Raw genomic sequence first — 20,937 nt, 5'->3', positions numbered from 1 at the left:
AAACGCTAGCCGCGCATGCGCACTCAGACCTGCGTGATCTGTAATCCCTGATCTGTGATCCGTAGGTCCCTGGCCAGAGTGCATATGCGGCGGACAGATCGGGAAAGCACAGCACAGCCGGCGACTCCCCCCCTCCCGCCCTCACTCACTGCCAAAACCACCACCTCCTCCTTCTCGCCGGCTCACCTGCTTTTAAATGAAGAGAAAAGCGCTGCACCGCGCTAACGCTGTCTTTGCTGTCTTTTGTCCACTGCGGCCCGCCCTCTCTGACTACTTCCTGTTTCCGCTAAGGTTGGCCACAGTGGATAGAAGACGCCTAAGCCAGCGGCAGTAGCTGCCGATCTCCGTTCCTCCGGGGGGGGGGGGGGGTCTGGGAGGAGATGGATCGCGGCCACTCAGTGCCCCCACCGAGGAGCCCAGCAACTTTCCGCTGCCCGGGACCCGAGTCATTTGCTGCGCCCCCCCCTCTTCCCTTACCGCAGGCCCGACTGCCGATTTAAGCAGCGTGTGCAGCAGTCTTCACACGCTGCTTCGGGCCCTTCTACTGCCATGATTTGCTCCGGACGTGCCAGAGTAAATCAGGGCAGTAGAAGGACCCGAAGCAGCGTGTGAAGACTGCTGCACACGCTGCTTGAATCGGCATGTGTAGTCGGGCCCGCGGGAAGGGAAGGGAAGGGGGGGGTGGCAAAGGACTCGGGTCCGCGTTTGTAGTTGCGACTGTGGGAAGGGAAAGGGGGTAGAGGAAACGCTAATGCTGCTGCACAGGGAACTGGTGTGGGGAGAGGGAAATGGAAGGGGGAGGGAATGCTGCTTTGCACAGACAGACAGAGGGAGGAAGGGAGACAGAAAGACAAGAAGAAAGACACAGGGGCAGGTGCACATGGAACTGGTGTGGGGGGAGGGAATGCTGCTTTGGACAGACAGAGGGAGGAAGGGAGACAGAAAGAAAAGAAGAAAGACACAGGGGCAGGGAGATATACAGAAAGACAAATAGACAAAGAGGGACAGAGACAGACAGAAAGAAAGACAGCGGGAGTCACGTCAGGAGGGGTGCGGGATGCCGCAGAGGGAACTTTTCCAATGGGTGCAACTGGGCGGCTGTCGGGAGCCTCTGATCAGGGGCAGAGCAAGGTAAGTGTATCATAGGGATAAAAAGGAGGAGGGGGGGGAGAAAAAGGAAGGGACGCCTACTGCTGGACAGGGGGAGAAGGAAAGAGGTGCTGATGGACAGGGGGGGGTGAAGAAAAAGGAACGGAAGCCTAATGTTAGACAGGGGGAGAAGGAAGGTGCTGCTGGACAGGGGGGAGGTAAAACAAAGGGAGAAGGGCTGCTGCTGCATAAGGAGAGCTGTGAAGAGGTGGTGGTGGACACAGGGGAGATAAAAGGAAGGGAGAATGGACAGGGGGAGCAGGCAAGGGGTGGTGATGGACAGCCAAGTAAAAAGAAAGACAGAAAGAAAGAAAGCGGCTAAGGAGAGAGAGAGAGAGAAAGAAAGAAATAAAGAGAGACACACACACATATTCTAGCACCCGTTAATGTAACGGGCTATAAGACTAGTAAATATATAATCCTGGAGAAGGACCGAGATTGTCTGGCAAAGTTACATGAGAAAATGGAGTAGATTCTGCACCATTCATGGAGGAGAGTGTTTATGAGCAACTGAAGGTGGACAAAGCGATGGAACCAGATGGGATCCATCCCAGGATACTAAGGGAGCTCAGAGAGGTTCTGGCGAGTCCTATTAAAGACTTGTTCAACAAATCTCTGGAGACGGGAGTGGTTCCTGGGGATTGGAGGAGAGCGGATGTGGTCCCAGTTCACAAAAGTGGTCACAGGGATGAAGCAGGAAACTACAAGTCAGTGAGCCTCACTTTGGTTGTTGGAAAAATAATGGAAGTGTTGCTGAAAGAAAGGATAGTGTACTTCTTTGAATCTAATGGGTTACAGGATCCGAGGCAACATGGCTTTACAAAAGGTAAATCGTGCCAAACGAACCTGATTGAATTTTTTGATTGGGTGACCAGAGAGCTGGATCGAGGACATATGCTAGATATAATTTACTTAGATTTCAGAGACAGGGGAGATATGATTCAGACGTTCAAATATTTGAAGGGTATTAACGTAGTACAAAATCTTTTCCAGAGAAAGGAAAATGGTAAAAACCAGAGGATATAATTTGAGGTTAACCTCACCTGGAATATTGTGTGCAATTCTGAAGGCCACATTACCGTGAAGATGTGCTAAGAGTCGAGTCAGTTCAACGGATGGCCACCAGGATGGTCTCGGGGCTCAAGGGTCTCTCGTACGAAGCGAGACTGAACAAATTGCAGCTCTACACTCTTGAAGAACGTAGGGAGAGGGGAGACATGATTGAGACATTTAAATACATCACCGGACGTGTAGAGGTGGAAGATGATATTTTCTTTCTCAAACGACCCTCGGCCACAAGAGGGCATCCGCTCAAACTCAGGGGCGGGAAATTTCATGGTGACACCAAGAAGTACTTCTTCACCGAAAGAGTGGTTGATCATTGGAACGAGCTTCCAGTACAGTTGATCGAGGCCAACAGCGTGCCAGATTTTAAGAATAAATGGGATGCCTATGTGGGATCCCTACGAGGGTCGAGTTAAGGAATTGGGTCATTAGGTGTGGGATCTCTAGGAGAGTAGACTTAGGGGGGTGGGTCAGTGGAGTGGGCAGACTTGATGGGCTATGGCCCTTTTCTGCCGTCATTTGCTATGTTTCTATGTTGATATTTTTTTATATAATAATAATAACTTTTTCTGCCGTCATCTTTCTATGTTTCTATGAGGGGTGGTAGATTTAAAAGCAATGTTAGGAAATTCTGCTTTATGGAGAGGGTGGTGGATGCCTGGAATGCGCTTCCGAGAGAGGTGGTGGAGAGGAAAACGGTGACTGAGTTCAAAGAAGCGTGGGATGAACACAGAGGTTCTAGAATCAGAACATAATATTAAATATTGAACTAAGGCCAGTACTGGGCAGACTTGCACGGTCTGTGTCTGTATATGGCCGTTTTGGGGGAGGATGGGCTGGAGAGGGCTTCAATGGCTGGGAGGATGTAGATGGGCTAGAGTAGGTTTTGACAGAGATTTCGGCAGTTGGAACCGGGTAGAGCTTTGGATTCTTGCCCAGAAATATCTAAGAAGAAAAAATTAAAAAAATTTAAATTGAATCAGGTTGGGCAGACTTGATGGACCATTCAGGTCTTTATCTGCTATCATCTACTATGTTACTATGTTAATGTATGGACCAGTCCTACATATACTTTTATATATATAAAGGAGGCTAGATGTGGAGCACTATTCTCTGCCGAGAGGGAGTCCTGCCAGCAGGGGGTGCTTTTTCACTAGTGAGGGACAGGCAAGCTCTGCAGGACTCCACAATATTGACCTTCCCCCCCCCCCCCCCAATATGCAGTTGGAGGTCTGCTGCTCAGCTTAGAGGGGACAGAGTTATGTGTTGTTCAGAATTTGCACATATACTTTGCAAAAGGCAAATAAATTTGTATAATCCAGAAGACATACAAAAACAGTCATCAATATACCAGTTACAATGTGCTAAAATCATACTTTTATGCATATTTATCAGTGACATCCACTTATGCACCATTCCTACAATCACCTCCAGATTGTATTTAATTTGTTGAGTAGAGACATGGAAACTCTTGCATTATGACCAATGGATTTTTGGGTTATCATTTTTCCCAGATTCAGAATTATTGTTTTAACTAAGTAATTCAGTAGCTCACTCTAAAGGAAGGAGGAGAAATATTCCTCTCAAGATCTACGTGTGCATATGTTCTCATCCGAGCCTCAGCTGCCGATCGTGGAGTAATGAAGTATACTGTCTGTATATATGCTTGTACTTCACCTGTATACATTTACACCAACTTCTGAGCAAGTATAAGTGGACACAGGTGCAGGTTTTGTGAAGACAGATAGGAGTGAATATTCTTTGAACTCAGTCACAGTTTTACACTCCACCACCTCTCTCGGGAGCTCATTCCAGGCATCTACCACCCCTCAACCTCAAATTATGTCCTCTGGTTTTACCATTTTCCTTTCTCTGGAAAAGATTTTATTCTATGTTAATACCCTTCAAGTATTTTAACATCTGAATCATATCTCCCCTGTCCCTCCTTTCCTCTAGGGTATACATATTCAGGGCTTCCAGTCTCTCCAGATGTATCCAGATGTGTCACGAATAACCCAAAAGAGAAGAAAGCAATTTCTTATTTTGAGACCAAGGGCCTTGCAGTTGGGTGCAACATTCGTACTCAGATACCCCTGTAAATGTGTGATGATCTATCAAGGGAATAGATTTGGTTCTTTTGAACCTCAGCAGCTGATAAAGTTTATTTCTGCTAAAGAGCAAACTTAGTATTCTTGAGAGAATTTCTGTTTCAAGTTAGCTCAGTTTAATAAGGTTCTTGTTCCCACTCAGCTACCATCTTTTATTTCCCTTGTACTGTTTGATTAGAAAATTCAGCGAATGCATAGCTCTCTTCCCCTTTAATTGAGGTCTAATTTTACAATCCAGTATATTTTATATTTGGGTTTAATTCTTGTACCTTTATGATGAGAAAAAGAAGTTCTTTTTGTTTCTCTTATGTAAATTTTTCGTTATAGACTATTGTGTTCTTTCAATGTTGGAATTGGTATTGTATTATTACTTTGTTTTGACTAATAATTATGTCAAAAGCATAAAATGAAAATAAAGATTTTTTTTAAAACAAAAAACTGTTGCATTCTAAATATTGGCACTATCAGCACTTATATTGTCTTTATAAAATAGTCCACTTGGATTTCCTACCTAGTATCCTTTTATTGTTGCATTGCAGAAAATATCCTTTGAAGTAGTTGCCTATTGACTGGAAAAACACACTCATGGAGCTTTTCTAGACTCTGACATTTCTTCCTACGTTAACGCCAGCCATCTTGTATTTGTTTCTAGAACGTCCCGCATCTCCCAAGAATCTATCAGTTCTGCAATCAGAGGTGAAGTCTCGTAGCTTGAAAGTGCACTGGTTTCCTGACCATGATGGATCGTCTCCAGTACGATACTTCACAGTTCAAATACGAGAGCTGCCGGATGGAGAATGGCAAACCTACTCCTCTTCCATCAGTCATGAAGCCAGCTCTTGTCTTGTGGCAAGGTACAGCAGCAGAGCTCTGATGGGAATAATGCTTACAGACATTTCAAAATTTTCAGCTTCAGATTTTTATTACTTTAACATTCAAAATTGTTCTCTACTAGGACCATTCAATTATTCAAAACTTACTGTAGAAACATCGGGCCCTATATTCAAAAAGGCTTATGCAGTCAATGCCGATAACTTTTTGATTCAAACTTTGCTTGGTTATACGGCTAACTTTAATCCATACCTTTATGTTTATGTTCAGAGATATGATAGGGAGAGAAGTAAAGAGGGAAGACTGTAAATCGCAACTAATGTTAGGTGCCCAACTCCTGGCAGAAATGAGTTTGAATGGATGCAAAGGGCTGAAATAGCAGATTGGTACAAAAATACACTTACAAATCCAGTTACAAGATAATGCCTATGGGGCTCATAATCGCACGTCTAAAAACCTGCCCAAGTCAACACTTTGACAGCCTAAAGTGCCAATAATAAACCAACATTCTGGACGTACCGTGGGATTTTTTTATGCTGCTATGCACCCAGAGCTGAAAGGGGCGTATCTGGAGGAGTGGTTAGGGCGGGATGGGAGCTGACCTAGACTGAAGTCGTCTTGTAGGGATAATCAAATGTTTCACCAGGCGTACAGGTATAAGTATCAAAAAGGTATCCAAAGTGACCAGATAACCACTGCAGAGACAAAGTAAAGACTCCCACACACTCCCCCAGTGTTCACTGACCCCCATCACACCCCACAAAGATCAGAATAAAAAAGTACATACCTGTCTCCAGAACATCAGCACCTAGTATAGGAAAGCCTAGTAGAGCTGCATACAGGTGTCTTATGTAGCCTGGGGGGTGGGCTAGTGAACCATAGAGAGGAAGACCCAGGCCCATAACCCACTCTAACCACTACATTTATGGTGGAACATGTGTGCCCACCAACCCCCCCCCCCCAAACCTACTCTACTGCCATATAGGTGCCACCTGCAGCCATAAGGGCTATTGGGGTTGTAGACAGTTGGGTATAGTGGGTTTTGGGGTGGCTCACCATAACCTATAAAGAAGTTCTAGTAAGATGTTTATCTGGCACCCTTTTTGTGAAGTTCACAGCAGTGTTTCAAGTTCAAGTTTATTTAATTTCTTTGATTACTTCGCATAGTCCAAATCCAATGCGATTTACATAAGTTCAAAAATTAAGTAAAATATTAAAAACTGACAAACATAACATTCACTACTAATACAGTAATACATGTAAGGAGGGAGGCGGTTGACAGCAATTGACATAAATACAAATCTAAAAAAATAAAACCAGGGGAGGGTCAAGACACAGGAGGTTGGGGAACAGGTACCCGCTTAATTCTATTAGATCGTCTTCCTGAAACTATTATAGGTTAGAACAAATCTATTGGAAAGCATCCTTGAATAGCCAGCTCTTAAAGAGGCTTTTAAACTTGCTCAGTGATTTTTCTTCTCTTATATTAAATGGAAGTGAGTTCCAGATTTGAGGAGCTGTGGCAGAAAAGATCATATCTCTCCTAGAATATATAACTTTTAAGGAAGGCACTACTAGCAGAGTTTTATCTTCAGATCTTAAGGATTTTATGGGAGAGTATGGTATTAGATATCTTTCTAAAAATGTGGGAGCCCTGTAAGGTGACCCTTTGCTCTGTGGTCATGTCTGGGTGGCCAGTCCATCACAATGCTGGCCCCTCCCATGTCCAAATGGTCTTGTTCTGGGAGTTTGGGACTTGGATGAAATTTTGGTCAAAAATGTGGTATAATGATAGACATTCTGGCGGTCTGGACGGAAAATAGCCTGGATGTTCAGATAAATGATTTTTGGGGAAAAAAAATATTCTAAACATATTTTTTGAAAATGGGTATTTTCCCATTGCCAACTTTGGGTGTCTAGCACCATGTGCCCAAATCGGACTTAGATGTATGTTTTGATTATGCCCCTCCATGTCTCTATGTGTGACTGCAAAGGGGGACTGACCATGGAAGGAGCATGGGCGGATTGGGGCATTCCGGAAAGTTGCACACAGTTTTGTAGAATACCGCTAATGTGTGCCAGGTTTCAGCTGGTGTATGTCCTTGCACCCAAAGTTGGGCGTGGAATTCATCACCTAATGCTATTCTCTAGGAAGCACTCATCCTTTATAGAATAGCACTGGTCGTCATTTAGGCCTTTATGAATAACTTTACTTCAGTTTATTCTAACTTATCCAAGTGTTTCTCATAAAATGTAAGGTAAAATTTATAGGCTTGTGTGAGGAATGAAGTTTACAATCAGACCCCGAATGTGAAAAGAAGTCCATAAATGACCCCATAGCAACTGTCAAGTACCAGTTGGCATCATATTCCTTATAATGTATGTAACTGTGAATTGGTTAACACACAGAGAGAGTTCAGAAAATGGAGTACCAGAGGGAATTATATACAGCTGTAGGGTGTTTGGTGATTCCTGTTATCTAATTAAGTGTAAGGTCCTCATTTGCATTGATCTTGCTTTGTAGTTTTGCAATTAGAAGCAGAATAACACATGCAAATAATAAGTAAATTAATAATACCTTTAAGAAGTTACTTGTTATAAGTGAAAATAAGCTTACTTTACACCAGTGGTCTCAAACTCACATGCGGCCTGCCAGGTACTATTTTGAGGCCCTCGGTATGTTTATCATAATCACAAAAGTAAAATAAAACAGATTCTTGATCATATCTCTTTAGCTATAAATGACAATATTATTATTAAGGCAACCTAGTCACATCAAGGTTTGTGTGGGGGACGCTCAAGACGCCAAAATTGGCTCGCAACTAACAAACCAAAATGGGGTGAATATAATATAGGGTGCTCTCAGTGTGAACCCTCAGTGATAGGAGCACAGCTCCGACACTTCACTTCTGGGTCAAGGCGGTAAGCCTCCACCCACACACCATCATTGAGCACCCTGAGTGTGCTGAAATTAAAGGGACCTGAGTCCACTGAATCAAACAAATCAAACAATCAAAGTGAGTAAATTAAACTCAACACAAACAACCTGAGCAACCCCCAAACAAACCCTGCCAGCCAGACCCCCAGACTCACACAACAAAATCAAAAATCACCATGCAAATATCAAATGAACACAATACTTATCTGAAACTATCTCACAAACTGATAAACGCAAAAAACCGCGCCAGGAGAAGAGGTTCGACCGCGCTGGTTTCGGGAGGAGCCCTTCTTCAGGAACCTAACCCCCGACGGAACACGAACAAAGAGGTCGGCTGGAGGGCGGGGTGCCCGGGCGGAAGAGCACGCCGCTTAAAACGGATCTGTAGGTGACGTCATGCACAAACCAACCAAACATACAACACTATTTGTATGTAAAAGGAGCCCTGAATCATGTACCAAAGTGACGGAAGAAACTTCTTGAAATATACTGTATGCATGGCCCAGTATTTGGGGGAGGGAGGGGGGGTTCTAGATATTTTTAAATGGTACTTGGAGCTTTTAGGAAGATAATATGTACTACAATGTTTGTTACCAATCAAGCAGAATAATTCCATATGGAAGCTCCCGATAGCTTGATTTATGATCCGAGGGCACAGCAAGAGTCTTCAGCTGTCTGTTATTTAATACAGATAATAAAACCTCTGGACAAAATGAAGTTATCAGCCAAGGAAACATACTATTGTATGTTTGGTTGGTTTGTGCATGACGTCACCTACAGATCCGTTTTAAGCGGCGTGCTCTTCCGCCCGGGCACCCCGCCCTCCAGCCGACCTCTTTGTTCGTGTTCCGTCGGGGGTTAGGTTCCTAAAGAAGGGCTCCTCCCGAAACCAGCGCGGTCGAACCTCTTCTCCTGGCGCGGTTTTTTGCGTTTATCAGTTTGTGAGATAGTTTCAGATAAGTATTGTGTTCATTTGATATTTGCATGGTGATTTTTGATTTTGTTGTGTGAGTCTGGGGGTCTGGCTGGCAGGGTTTGTTTGGGGGTCGCTCAGGTTGTTTGTGTTGAGTTTAATTTACTCACTTTGATTGTTTGATTCAGTGGACTCAGGTCCCTTTAATTTCAGCACACTCAGGGTGCTCAATGATGGTGTGTGGGTGGAGGCTTACCGCCTTGACCCAGAAGTGAAGTGTCGGAGCTGTGCTCCTATCACTGAGGGTTCACACTGAGAGCACCCTATATTATATTCACCCCATTTTGGTTTGTTAGTTGCGAGCCAATTTTGGCGTCTTGAGCGTCCCCCACACAAACCTTGATGTGACTAGGTTGCCTTTTTGTGTTTTTTCTATAGTAGGAATTTTGGCAAATTTGGAGTGTATTGTTGTTGTTGTGAATATTATTATTAAGACTTAGTCAAAAGGAAAGATTTATAAGCTATAAAGAGTTTTACCTCATGCAAAATTGTCATTTCTTTAATAAGACATTAACTTTTTTTTTCTGCGGCCCTCCAGATACCAACAAATCCAAAATGTGGCCCTGCAAAGGATTTGAGTTTGAGACCACTGCTTTACACTATTATGCTGAGGAAAGCAGTATGCATTCTTTGTTTTCTGTAATTTGGAAATAACATGGTTATGCCTTTTATACACCACTTTGAGCTGCTAATTTATAATGTAATTGTTGAACATTTGACTGACACATCAGTTATCAATATCTCAGAATCGGGAATAATCAATTGAAGAAGAATAGCTCTGAACAAAAAGTATAGTGCTGCCTCTTTAAGATTTAGTAAATGAAAAATTCACACTTAAATCCAGTGACATTTCTGAGGCTGATTTCCCATTTTTGTTGGTAAAGGCGGGGGGGGGGGGGTCATACTTTATTTGTGCAGTTATCAAAAAATTGACAGTTTCCAGGACGCAATATCATTCTGTTACTTTTAACTGATACGGTGATTACACGTCAGCTTTTGTTAATTCATGTCTTGCAGTGAGTTGTTCATCACACTGTCTGAGCACGCAGGGTCTCCTGAAAACTGGATGAGCGCCCAAGGGATTCTGTGTGCAGAGCAGAGTTTAGGAGGCTTTGATCTTGCTGGCAAATAATGTCAATTAGAGTTGTTAACTGCTGCCCATGGTGTTTTCACGTTTTGTAGGCTAAATCCTTTCACTTCCTATAAACTGCGGCTAAAGGCAACTAATGATGTAGGAGACAGTGAATTCAGTGCGGACACAGAGGCAGTCGCTACCATGCAGGACGGTAAGAGATAAATTGAAGGCATGATCCTTGACTGAGGCTGCGCACTTAGCATTCCTCCTGCTTCACTCAAGGAGCAGAAACGCCTTCGCTTGTCAATTTAGCGGGGCTTAATTCAGTGGGGGTGGAGTGTTGACACCCACATACACTTTCCTTGGCTGATAACTTCATTTTGTCCAGAGGTTTTATTATCTGTATTAAATAACAGACAGCTGAAGACTCTTGCTGTGCCCTCGGATCATAAATCAAGCTATCGGGAGCTTCCATATGGAATTATTCTGCTTGATTGGTAACAAACATTGTAGTACGTATTATCTTCCTAAAAGCTCCAAGTACCATTTAAAAATATCTAGAAACCCCCCCCCCCATCCCTCCCCCAAATACTGGGCCATGCATACAGTATATTTCAAGAAGTTTCTTCCGTCACTTTGGTACATGATTCAGGGCTCCTTTTACCAAGGTGCGCTAGTGGTTTAATGCGCACTAAATAATAATAATAACAGTTTATATACCGCAATACCGTTAAGTTCTATGCGGTTTACAATAGATTAAGCGAGGTACAAATTGATTGAATTTAAGAGGGGGGAAGAGGAGAATTAATAGGACTAGAAATGCGTTGTTGAGGAGAAAGAGATTAATAGGACAGAGGAATCACTATGGAGGAGAAAGAAGATGAGTGGGTCAGTTGTCTAGATACTTTAGGAACAGTTGAGTTCTTATGTTCTTATCTGTGCCGAGTATAGGACAATGAAGCCATTGTGACATCACTGCTGAGGTTGGCTCTGAGGCTCTGTGGACTGAGGCATTATGACATCACAATCTCAGCTCTGGAATGTTGTTCTCATTGGGGTTCCGGAATCTTGTTATTCTTTGAGTTGCTGGAATGTTGCTATTCTTTGAGTTTTGGCCAGGTACTAGTGACCTGGATTGGCCACCGTGAGCTGATGGATCATTGGTCTGACCCAGTAAGGCTATTCTTATAATAATAATAATAACAGTTTATATACCGCAATACCGTTAAGTTCTATGTGGTTTACAATAGATTAAGCGAGGTACAAATTGACTGAATTTAATAGGGGGGAAGAGGAGAGTTAATAGGACCGGAAATGCGTTGTTGAGGATAAAGAGATTAATAGGACAGAGGAGAAAGAAGATGAGTGGGTCAGTTGTCTAGATACTTTAGGAACAGTTGAGTTTTTAGACGTTTTCTGAATTCCTCATTAGTGGGCGAAAGCAGTTGATCTAGGTCTTTACCCCACAATGCTGCTTGATGTGAAAGAAGGTGTTCATGGTGTTTTTTCAGTTTACAACCTCTAACTGGGGGGGAAACGAAGTAGGAATGAGAGCTTCTCTTGTGTCTGTTGGCAGAGAAGGAGAAAAGGTCAATTATGTATTTAGGGGCAAGTCCGTTTAGCGCTTTAAAGCAGAAGCAGGCGAATTTAAACTTTATGCGTGCTTCCATCGGTAGCCAATGTAACTGCCGGTAGTAGGGTGATACATGATCGAATTTCTTTAGTCCGAAGATTAATCTGTATACATCACATATTTTTTGGGGAAATGGCTAAATAGGCGATGTTACAGTGGTCAAGTTGACTTAGTACGAGGGATTGGACCAGGGTTCTGAATGCCATCATATCGAAATAAGCTTTAATGGATCTGATTTTCCAGAGAGTGATACCGGATGTGTTTGCCGCTACTGCCTCCTTTTGAGCAGGCGGTAGTTTTTGGCCAGCGCGGGGGTTAGCGCATGCTGAAAAGTCACGCGCGTTAACCCCGCTAGCGCGGCTTTGGGAAAGGAGCCCTAAGCTGCGCTAGCGGTTTCAGAGCACGCTGCATTGCCGCATGCGCTAGAGTCCAGGGGTGTCAAAGTCCCTCCTCGAGGGCCGGAATCCAGTCGGGTTTTCTGGATTTCCCCAATGAATATGCATTGAAAGCAGTGCATGCAAATAGATCTCATGCAGATTCATTGGGGAAATCCTGAAAACCCGACTGGATTCTGGCCCTCGAGGACCGACTTTGACACCTGTGCGCTAGACGCTAACGCCAGCATTGAGCTGGCGTTAGTTCTTGTCGCGTAGCACGGGGTTACCGTGCGCGCTAAAAACGCTAGCGCAGCTTAGTCAAAGGAGCCCTCCGTTTTTTCTTATAGCACAGATAAGTGGATGATGTGTTTTGTAGGAGATGTATAAAGCAGAAGCCTGAATACATGGATTGCATTTGATCTCCTTGACTCAAGGAGCCCACGAGCAGCAATTGTAACCATGGCACTTGAGAAACCAGAAGCTTTATTCTGGGGATTTTTTTTTTAACCTAAGCTGTAGTGTATTTTAAAATTGCTATTTGTTGTCCTTCACAAGATAGCCCGAAGCAGTGTAAAAAAAAAATGATACAGGCACAAATAAATTAAAAATGCAGTAATATAGGCTCTCTTTTACTAAGCCGAGGTAGAGGCTTAGTAAAAGAACTCCTATGAGTGTCGGACCAGTATCGGCTCAGAATTTTATGCCCAAAATTTTAGGACTCAAATAAATATCCACATACACAATAGTACTAATTAATTATACTGAAACTTTCTCCCATTGATAAACCACGGATTTCAACTCCCTTACGCGTTCCCCTCGACCCTGAAGAAAGTTTCGTTTGAAACATGCATGTCGGGAGAGGTATGGATGCAGATGATAACTGTGAATCTACTATAAGCTAAGTAGTTATTTTAAAAAAATATGAAAAGTTATAAAACTATGAATAAAAAGTAAAAACAGTGAATTGTTCATAAAGAATTTATAGACAAGTTTCAGTAAAAGATTGGACTGATGGAGACCACGGTAGCCAGTAGTATGAAATGCCTGGTTATATTCTGAAGGTCCATACAAAAATCTCTTATATTTGTAGCCGCTATATGTATAGTGATATACATGAGCTACATAAGAACATAAGCAATGCCTCCATTGGGTCAGACCTGTGGTCCATCATGCCCAGCAGCCCGCTCACACGGCGGCCCAACAGGTCCAGGACCTGTGCAGTAATCCTCTATCTATACCCCTCTATCCCCTTTTCCAGCAGGAAATTGTCTAATCCTTTCTTGAACCCCAGTACCGTACTCTGCCCTATTACGCCCTCTGGAAGCGCATTCCAGGTGTCCACCACACGTTGGGTAAAGAAGAACTTCCTAGCATTCATTGGGACTAGTATCAGACCATTTAGCGCTCTGGGCTGCGGTAGAAACCTCTACCATGGCTTAGTAAAAGGGGAGGATATATAAACATTCATTGCTGTCAGGATTTTGTTTCTTAACGATGGAGCCTCTAGGCCAGTGTCTCTCAAACTGTGTGCCATGGCACAGTGGTGGGTCTCAAAGAGATTCTGGGTATGCCACGAGAGATTCCAGAATTTTACTTTATTTTTAAAAAATTCCCTTCGTAAGTATACATTAGAATAGATGACGTGTACGTCACGTACGCAAGAGTCTGTCAATGTTATGAGCATCTGTGTGCGCAAGGATACAACCGCCCAGACAAGCATCGTTCTTTGACTTGGTTGGTCCTTGAAAACTAACGTCAAGTCATTTTGGATTTATTTTTTATGCAGTACTTATCCTAACTTGAGCAACAAAGCAATCAAGGCTTTGGATCTTCTTATCTTTGCAAACTTGGATTTTCAGCTCTAACAGAAATTAAATCGAAAAAAAAAGAGAACAATTGCAGATAGTGGATGATGAAATGTGGGTTTGGTGAACACTGAGTTAATTTGCCCTCAAAAACAAGCTCATCCATCACATTGATTAACAATTCTATTCTATCTACCGTACTTTACTTTCTCCGTTGGTACAATTACCTAGACATAGCTTAAAGAACTTTTAAATAAATAACTCTCAAATTTTATTTTTTGTTGGTTTTGCAATTTTATAATTTCAATTATAATGTGCCGTGAAAAACATTTGCTCCATTTAGTGTGCCGGAGCTAAAAAAGTTTGAGAGACAGTGCTCTAGGCCATAGTTTATGCAAAATCTAATTCTGGGTGGTTTAAAACAAAGCCTGTTCGCAGGTGTACAGCTACAGTGATGTTCTTTTAATTATCAGATATAGAAATCAAATATACAGTAGATTGTATTGATTCTCATAATTATCAAAACATTGTTACCGTATTTCCTTGCATATAGGCTGCCCCTCTACATATGCCACACCCATGTATAGGCCACAGAAAAGGGTGGCCTATGTTTAAAAACTGGAAGATAAGCCGCCCCATGGAATTAGCTATGGCTTTTCTTCGGGTACCTCCCCTACCTTTTACATTCATCCCCCCTACCCCTGGTACCTTTTTAGGAAGCCCCCTCACTGGTGCGTGGCTCGGGTCTCCAGCGGAGCAGGGCAGCCGCGATCTCTTAGGCATCCGGCCTGCCCCCGCACTGCCCGCTGAATGGCCGACATCAGCTCTCGCGGGACTCGCAAGACTTGCGAGAACTGACCTCATGGCTGCCCTGCACCGCTGGAGACCCGAGCCACGCGCCAGCAAGGGGTTTTCCTAAAAAGGTACCAGGAGTGGGGGGGATGATGTAAAAGTTTTATATAGGCCGCCCCATATAACTAGGCCATGCACCATACACGGGTTTGTAAAACCCTTGTATAGGCCGTGGCCTATATATGGGGAAATACGGTACTCTCTTTTGAATGCGTTATAGTTCTGAAATTGAAACACCATAATAAGGCCTCCTAAGTGGAACATTTATGATACCACCATACATATTCTTCACAGCTAAAAGGTTTAATGGCTATAAAGACTTAAGAATTGTTGAATCGATATAATGATAAATACAGTCACAAAAAATCTCAACAAGATGTGTTTTTCTCTTTTTTAAACCCTGCGTTGTTCCTTGTGACCCTGGGCAAGTCTCTTAGGGCTAGATTCACTAAGCAAACCGATTGTGTACCAATCGGTTTGTGACCCCTTTGTGACCCGATTTTACTCGGGCCCGATTCACCTAACTCTCCTCCAATCCGATTCCGATCCGTGCATGCAAATGAGGGGAACAGCATGCAAAGTAGGCAGGGACACGATTCACTACAGAAATCTTGCAAACCGACTGGGCTGGCCGATCAACACAAGAAGTGACTGCTGAGGACCAGTCGCTGAAGTCCTTTCTGACTGTCCTGCCTTCTGCCACCCTGCTCTCTGCCCTTCTTCTCTGCCCCGATCTGCCCTGTTTCAGGCCCTATCTCCTGCCCCAATCTCCTGCCTGCCCCAATTTGCTCTCTACTCCGATCTCCTGCCTGCCCTGATCTCATGCTCTGCCCCAAATCTCTCCTGCCTGCCGCCCTGACTCATCGCTCTGTTCTCGCCCCGAATCTCTCCTGCCTGCCGCCCCGACTCACCGCCCTGCTCTTGCCCTTAATCTCTCCTGTCCTGCCACCCTGACTCTCCTGCCCTTCTCCACACTGCAAGCCCGTGGTTTTAACCTGCAGGTTTTAAGTGGGTTAAAACCACGGGCTCACTGGGCTAGTAAAAGGTAAAAGAAAAAAAAGTTGCAGCTCTAGACGGCTCTTGGACGCATACGCAGACCATCTACAGATGGTCTGCGCATGTGTCGGGATCGCATACTAGCAATCCGTGCGGTTGGAGGGGGACGTTCCTCCGATCGCCCTCATTCGAATTTTTTTTGTTTTCTCAATTCGTCGAGCCTGCACGGATTGGGGAAGCAAAGGAGGTTTAGTGAATCTAGCTCTTAATCCTCTACAGCCCCCAGGTACATTAGATAGATTATGAGCCCACTGGAACAAATAAGGAAAATGCTTGAAGTACCTGTATGTAAACCACTTTGAATGTGGTTGTAAAACTACAAAAAGGCGGTATACAAGTCCCAGTCCCTTTCCCTGATGTCATAATGCCTGGCAACATTCCAGAGCTCATATTGTGATGTCATAATGCCACATTCCACCAGTGCCTAAGAGTCAACCTCATCAGTGATGTCATAATGGCTTCACTGTTCTATATTTGGCTCACGTCTGATATTGTATTGGAGGAGAGTGTGATGTAGTGGTTAGAGCTATAGCCTCGGCACCCTGAGGCTGTGGGTTCAAACCCTTTGCTGCTCCCTTTGACCCTGGGCAAGTCACTTAATCCTCCACTGCCCCAGGTACATTAGATGGATTGCGAGCCCACCAGGACAGATAGGGGAAATGCTTGAAGAACCTGTATGTAAAGTGCTTTGAGTGAGGTTGTAAAACTAGGTAGTTCACAAGTCCCAATCCCTTTCCCAATCATGTGATAGTTAATATTATGGAAGCGTGCTCTTACTAACTGCATGTGAGTTTTTCCACCATGTAGTGTATGCTAGATGATGGTCAACTTCTCCCTTGATGTCATAGAATCATGTAAGATGCATGTCTTCACCAAAGACAAATAAAGATAGGGCAAAGAGGAGAACTATAGAAAAGTGCTCTCAATCACACTCAGTTATGTAGACAGAAATGTGGAATAATTGGTTTGTGTTTTGTTCAGTTCCAGACGAGCCCCCCAATCTTCTGTCTGTGACTCCTCATACCACTACCTCAGTGCTTGTCCAGTGGCAGGTAAGACAGCTGGAAGTCAAAGCTCTTCAGTAATATACTAGCTGGCAGAAACTTACTTTTACTTATAAGACCTGTCTTGCTATTGGAATGAAGACATTAGATAATGAATGACCGCAGAGGAAATTCTGCAGAGAGTCTGCAGTTTAGTTTCCTTTTGGCCCTCTAAGGTTAGCTGTAAATCATAGCGTTAACGGTACTTTTCTGCACCAGCCATATCAGACAAGAGAAGGAAAGAAGTGTGGGAAGATCAGGAGATCTGAACAACCTCATCAAGAGGACAATTTTCCTGGATATAGGGCCGGATTCTCAAAACTTACCGTGCCTTTGACGATGATCGCTAAACTGGTTCCAGCCAGTTTAGTGTGGCACTATTTTACCGCTTGATTATCAAAATGACTCACCGGGGTCTTTTTCGAGCTTCCTAGTAGCCTCTGTCGAAGAGCTGTTAAAACACATTTGTTTGGTTCCTAGATAAGTAACTGAGTTTATTGTTTAGAAGTATTGTAAATATGATTTAACTAGAAATAGTACATTGGATTTTAAATTTTGACGAGAATGTGAAATTTAAATTTAGATTTATTATGATTGTATTAACATAGGGGTCCTTATACTAAGGACCCCATAATTTGTTATGTGTTTTCCAAGATAAATCTGGATGTATTCATGTAACCCTTTCTGACCTTCCCTGGGGGGACAGGCTAGAAATTGAACACCCCCCCAACCCCCTTTTATTTATTTATTTTTAAAAATGTATTAATCGCTTAAATCTAAGCGATGTACAAAACATTTGCATCCTCCATTTTAAACACAAACAACCGTAGCGCGGTTTTTAGCGCCAACTGTGGCAGTAACAGCTCCGATGCTCATGTGGGCATCGGAGCTGTTACTGCCACGGCTGGCGCTAAAAACCGTGCTACGGTTTTGTAAAAGGGGGGTAAATAAACCTAAACCTAATTGATTTCCTTATATATATTCTTTTTTTTAAAAATTAGTAATATCTTCCTCTAATAATGTAGGCTAGTTGGCTTTGAATTTAGATTGTATTTGGTTTGTTTCTGCTGTTGGAAATATATTGAAAAATGGCCAATAAAAAAAAATAGATGAATAAAGTGCGACAAGCAAGGAAGATCTCAATCGAAGTCCCAAAACAGAAACTTGGGAAATACAGTGGTGCCTCACACAACGAACTTAATTGGTTCCAGGAGCAAGTTTGTTATGCGAAAAGTTCGTTATGTGAAACGTGTTTTCCCATAACAATACATGTTAAAAAAAATAATTCGTTCTGTAGCATAAAATATGCTAAGATGACATAAAAAAAGATAAATTTTTGGTTATTATTTTTATTTAGATACATCTAAAAACATACATCTCCCTGTCCTTTTACTTCCACTATCTTCCTATCCCATCTCTATTCCCTTTTGTCCCTCTCCCCATGATCAATCATCTCACCACCTCTCTCTGCCCTCACCCTCAGGGTTCAAGATTGCTTCCACTCTTTTTCCTGTTGTTCTCTCTGCCTGTCACCCTATGATTTAGCATCCCTTCTGCCCTTGTCCAATATTTCCCCTTCTCTCCCTCCCTCTCATCCCCTGCTCCAACATGTGCTTTCAGCGGCCTTCTCCCCCCTTAAGCGTCTTTTCTTCTCCACTCCACCTTTCCTCCCTCCCTGCCTCCACCTTTGTGGCGCTTTTGCACCCGACCGACAACAGAACAGGCCCGGTCGGACAAATCTCCCTGTCCTGTAGCCGCAAATCTAAATTACCTTCTTACAGCAGCTGGAGTATTGAAGCTGCTGTAAGAGGTAATTTAGATTCGCGGCTATAGGGCAGGGAGGTTTGTCGGCCGGGCCTGTTGTCGGTCGATCGGGGGACCTGACCGGCTGTGCACATTCTTCAGGGCGGACCGCCCCCTCCCCCCTCTTTCGTTCGCCATTGCCTTCTTCCTACCTGCCCTGCCGCAGCCGCACACAGCCGACCGGAAGTCTTCCTGATGTCAGCGCTGACGTCGGAGGAAGGGAGGGCTTTGCTTAAGCCCTCCCTCCGACGTCAGCGCTGACATCGGGAAGATTTCCGTTCGGCTGTGTGCTGCGACAGGGCAGGTAAGGAGAAGGAGACTACCCTCGCGGCTCGACCAACCCCGCTGCGATCCAACCCCGCAGGAACCCCGGAAGGATGCAGCTCGGGCGACTTCGTTGTGTGAAACGAAGTCCGTTGTACGAATCAAGACATAAAGTTCGTTGTGCGCAGCGTTCGCTGTGCGAGGCGGCCGTTATGCGAGGCACCACTGTAGGTTTAAGAAACAGGAAGAGATGACTAAGGGCTCCTTTTACTAAGGTGCGCTAGCGTTTTTAGCGCACTCATGAAATTACCACGCGCTAAACCGCACGGTACGCTTCTAGAATAACGCCAGCTCAATGCTGGCATTAAGGTCTAGCGCGCGGCAATTTAGCGCGTGCTATTCTGCGCGTTAAGGCCCTAACGCACCTTAGTAAAAGGAGCCCTAAATGTTCAAACCCCAGGGCTGATCCTTGCGATCTTGGGCAAGTGATTTAACCTTCCTTTTTCTCAGATACAAAATTAGACCTCTAGGGACAAGGAAATACCTAGGGCTCCTTTTACAAAGCTGCGTTAGGGCTTTAAGGTGCAGAATAGCGCACGCTGAACTGCCGCGTGCTAGTTCTAGCCGTGTAGCGTGGGTTTAGCGTACGCTAAAATCCTGTGTGCGCTAAAAACGCTAGTAAAAGGAGCTCCTAGTGTATCTGAATGTAACTCACCTTCATTTTCCTAATTTGCTTTGTGCACGCAATAATAAATGAGGTAAAATAAAGAAAAATCAACCCAAATAAAATGTAAAACATGAACAATAGGAACTAGGACACCAGGAGAAAACAACAAAGCAAGAATTAGAGGCAAAATCAGGCACATGACTTAGTAGAAAGCAAGTCCAGGATTGGAGAAGAAATACTCAGGCCACCTGGCTTGACCCTGCCGGCCAATCCAAACTCAGGAACATAGTGCAATTGCATCAAACACCGTCTGTAGAATTCAAGGCATAATCCCCACGAAACACGCAACTCATCTTCGAGAAGGGGATGCCTAAATCTTCCACCCCTCCCTCACCCCTACAAGGGACTCAGCCCTGAAGCATGTCTAACAGATATGTGTCAATTTAAGACCATAACCTTCACTTATAAAAGAGCATCCTAGGCCACATCTTTATTTAGGCCAAAGGGCTGAACTTTCTACCACTAATCAAACTAAACTAAACTAAACCTTAAGTTTATATACCTCATCATCTCCACGGATGTTGTGGAGCTCAGCACGGTTTACAAGAACTTAAAATATAGAAAGAGAAGGGAAAAAAAGGTTTACATGAAGAGTAAGGGGGGATAGAATTACATTTTAATGAAAAGCCAGGTTTTCAGTTGCTTGCGGAATAATTGGAGGGAGCCCAGGTTCCGCAGCGGGGTCGTAAGGTCGTTCCAAAGACCTGTGATTCTGAAGAGAAGGGATTTTCCCAGTTTGCCTGCGTAGCGAATACCGTGTAGAGAGGGGAAGGATAGTTTATACCTTTGGGAGGGTCTGGTAGAGTCAGAGTCACCGTTTTCAGGATCTTGACCGATAATGCTCCAAAATATTGGACTCATCTCGTGACTTTATTGCATAATCCTCTTTCTAAATATCAAATGAGAAATCTTGATCAACCGAGGGCTCCTTTTACTAGCGTTTTTAGCAGGCGTTACATTGCCGCGCACGCTAATCCCGCGCTACGCGCCAAAAACTAACGCCAGCTCAATGGAGGCATTAGCGTCTAGCGCGCACGGCATTGCAGCACGCGCTAAAACCGCTAGCGCAGCTTAGTAAAAGGAGCCCTAAAATTTCCTGTGGCCAAGAAAGTGAAACCTATCGTACAATTTTCTTTGTCAATTCAATAGCAATTTGTTAATTTTTAGAATCAGCTTCCTTTGGGCATTATCTTCAGTTTAGGAAACTGTTTAAATCATTTTTTTTATCATAAATGATT

At 43.8% G+C, this 20,937-nt stretch overlaps 1 protein-coding gene across 2 annotated transcripts in view; it reads left to right on the top strand.

Moving 5' to 3' along the window:
* Nucleotides 1-20,937, top strand: part of SDK1 (sidekick cell adhesion molecule 1) — a 1,012,418-nt gene that overhangs the window by 857,789 nt on the left and 133,692 nt on the right. For both annotated transcript variants that reach the window (XM_033963079.1, XM_033963080.1), the window contains 3 exons: nt 4,975-5,176; nt 10,247-10,350; nt 16,844-16,914. In XM_033963079.1, coding sequence (XP_033818970.1) covers nt 4,975-5,176; nt 10,247-10,350; nt 16,844-16,914 — 377 coding nt within the window. The remainder of the gene's footprint in view (nt 1-4,974; nt 5,177-10,246; nt 10,351-16,843; nt 16,915-20,937) is intronic.

The sequence above is a fragment of the Geotrypetes seraphini genome, chromosome 11, assembly GCF_902459505.1.
Source record: "Geotrypetes seraphini chromosome 11, aGeoSer1.1, whole genome shotgun sequence".
NCBI classification, from domain to species: domain Eukaryota; kingdom Metazoa; phylum Chordata; class Amphibia; order Gymnophiona; family Dermophiidae; genus Geotrypetes; species Geotrypetes seraphini.
The sequence above is the reverse complement of the archived record's forward strand: the minus strand, read 5'-3'. Positions and strand labels throughout refer to the sequence as shown.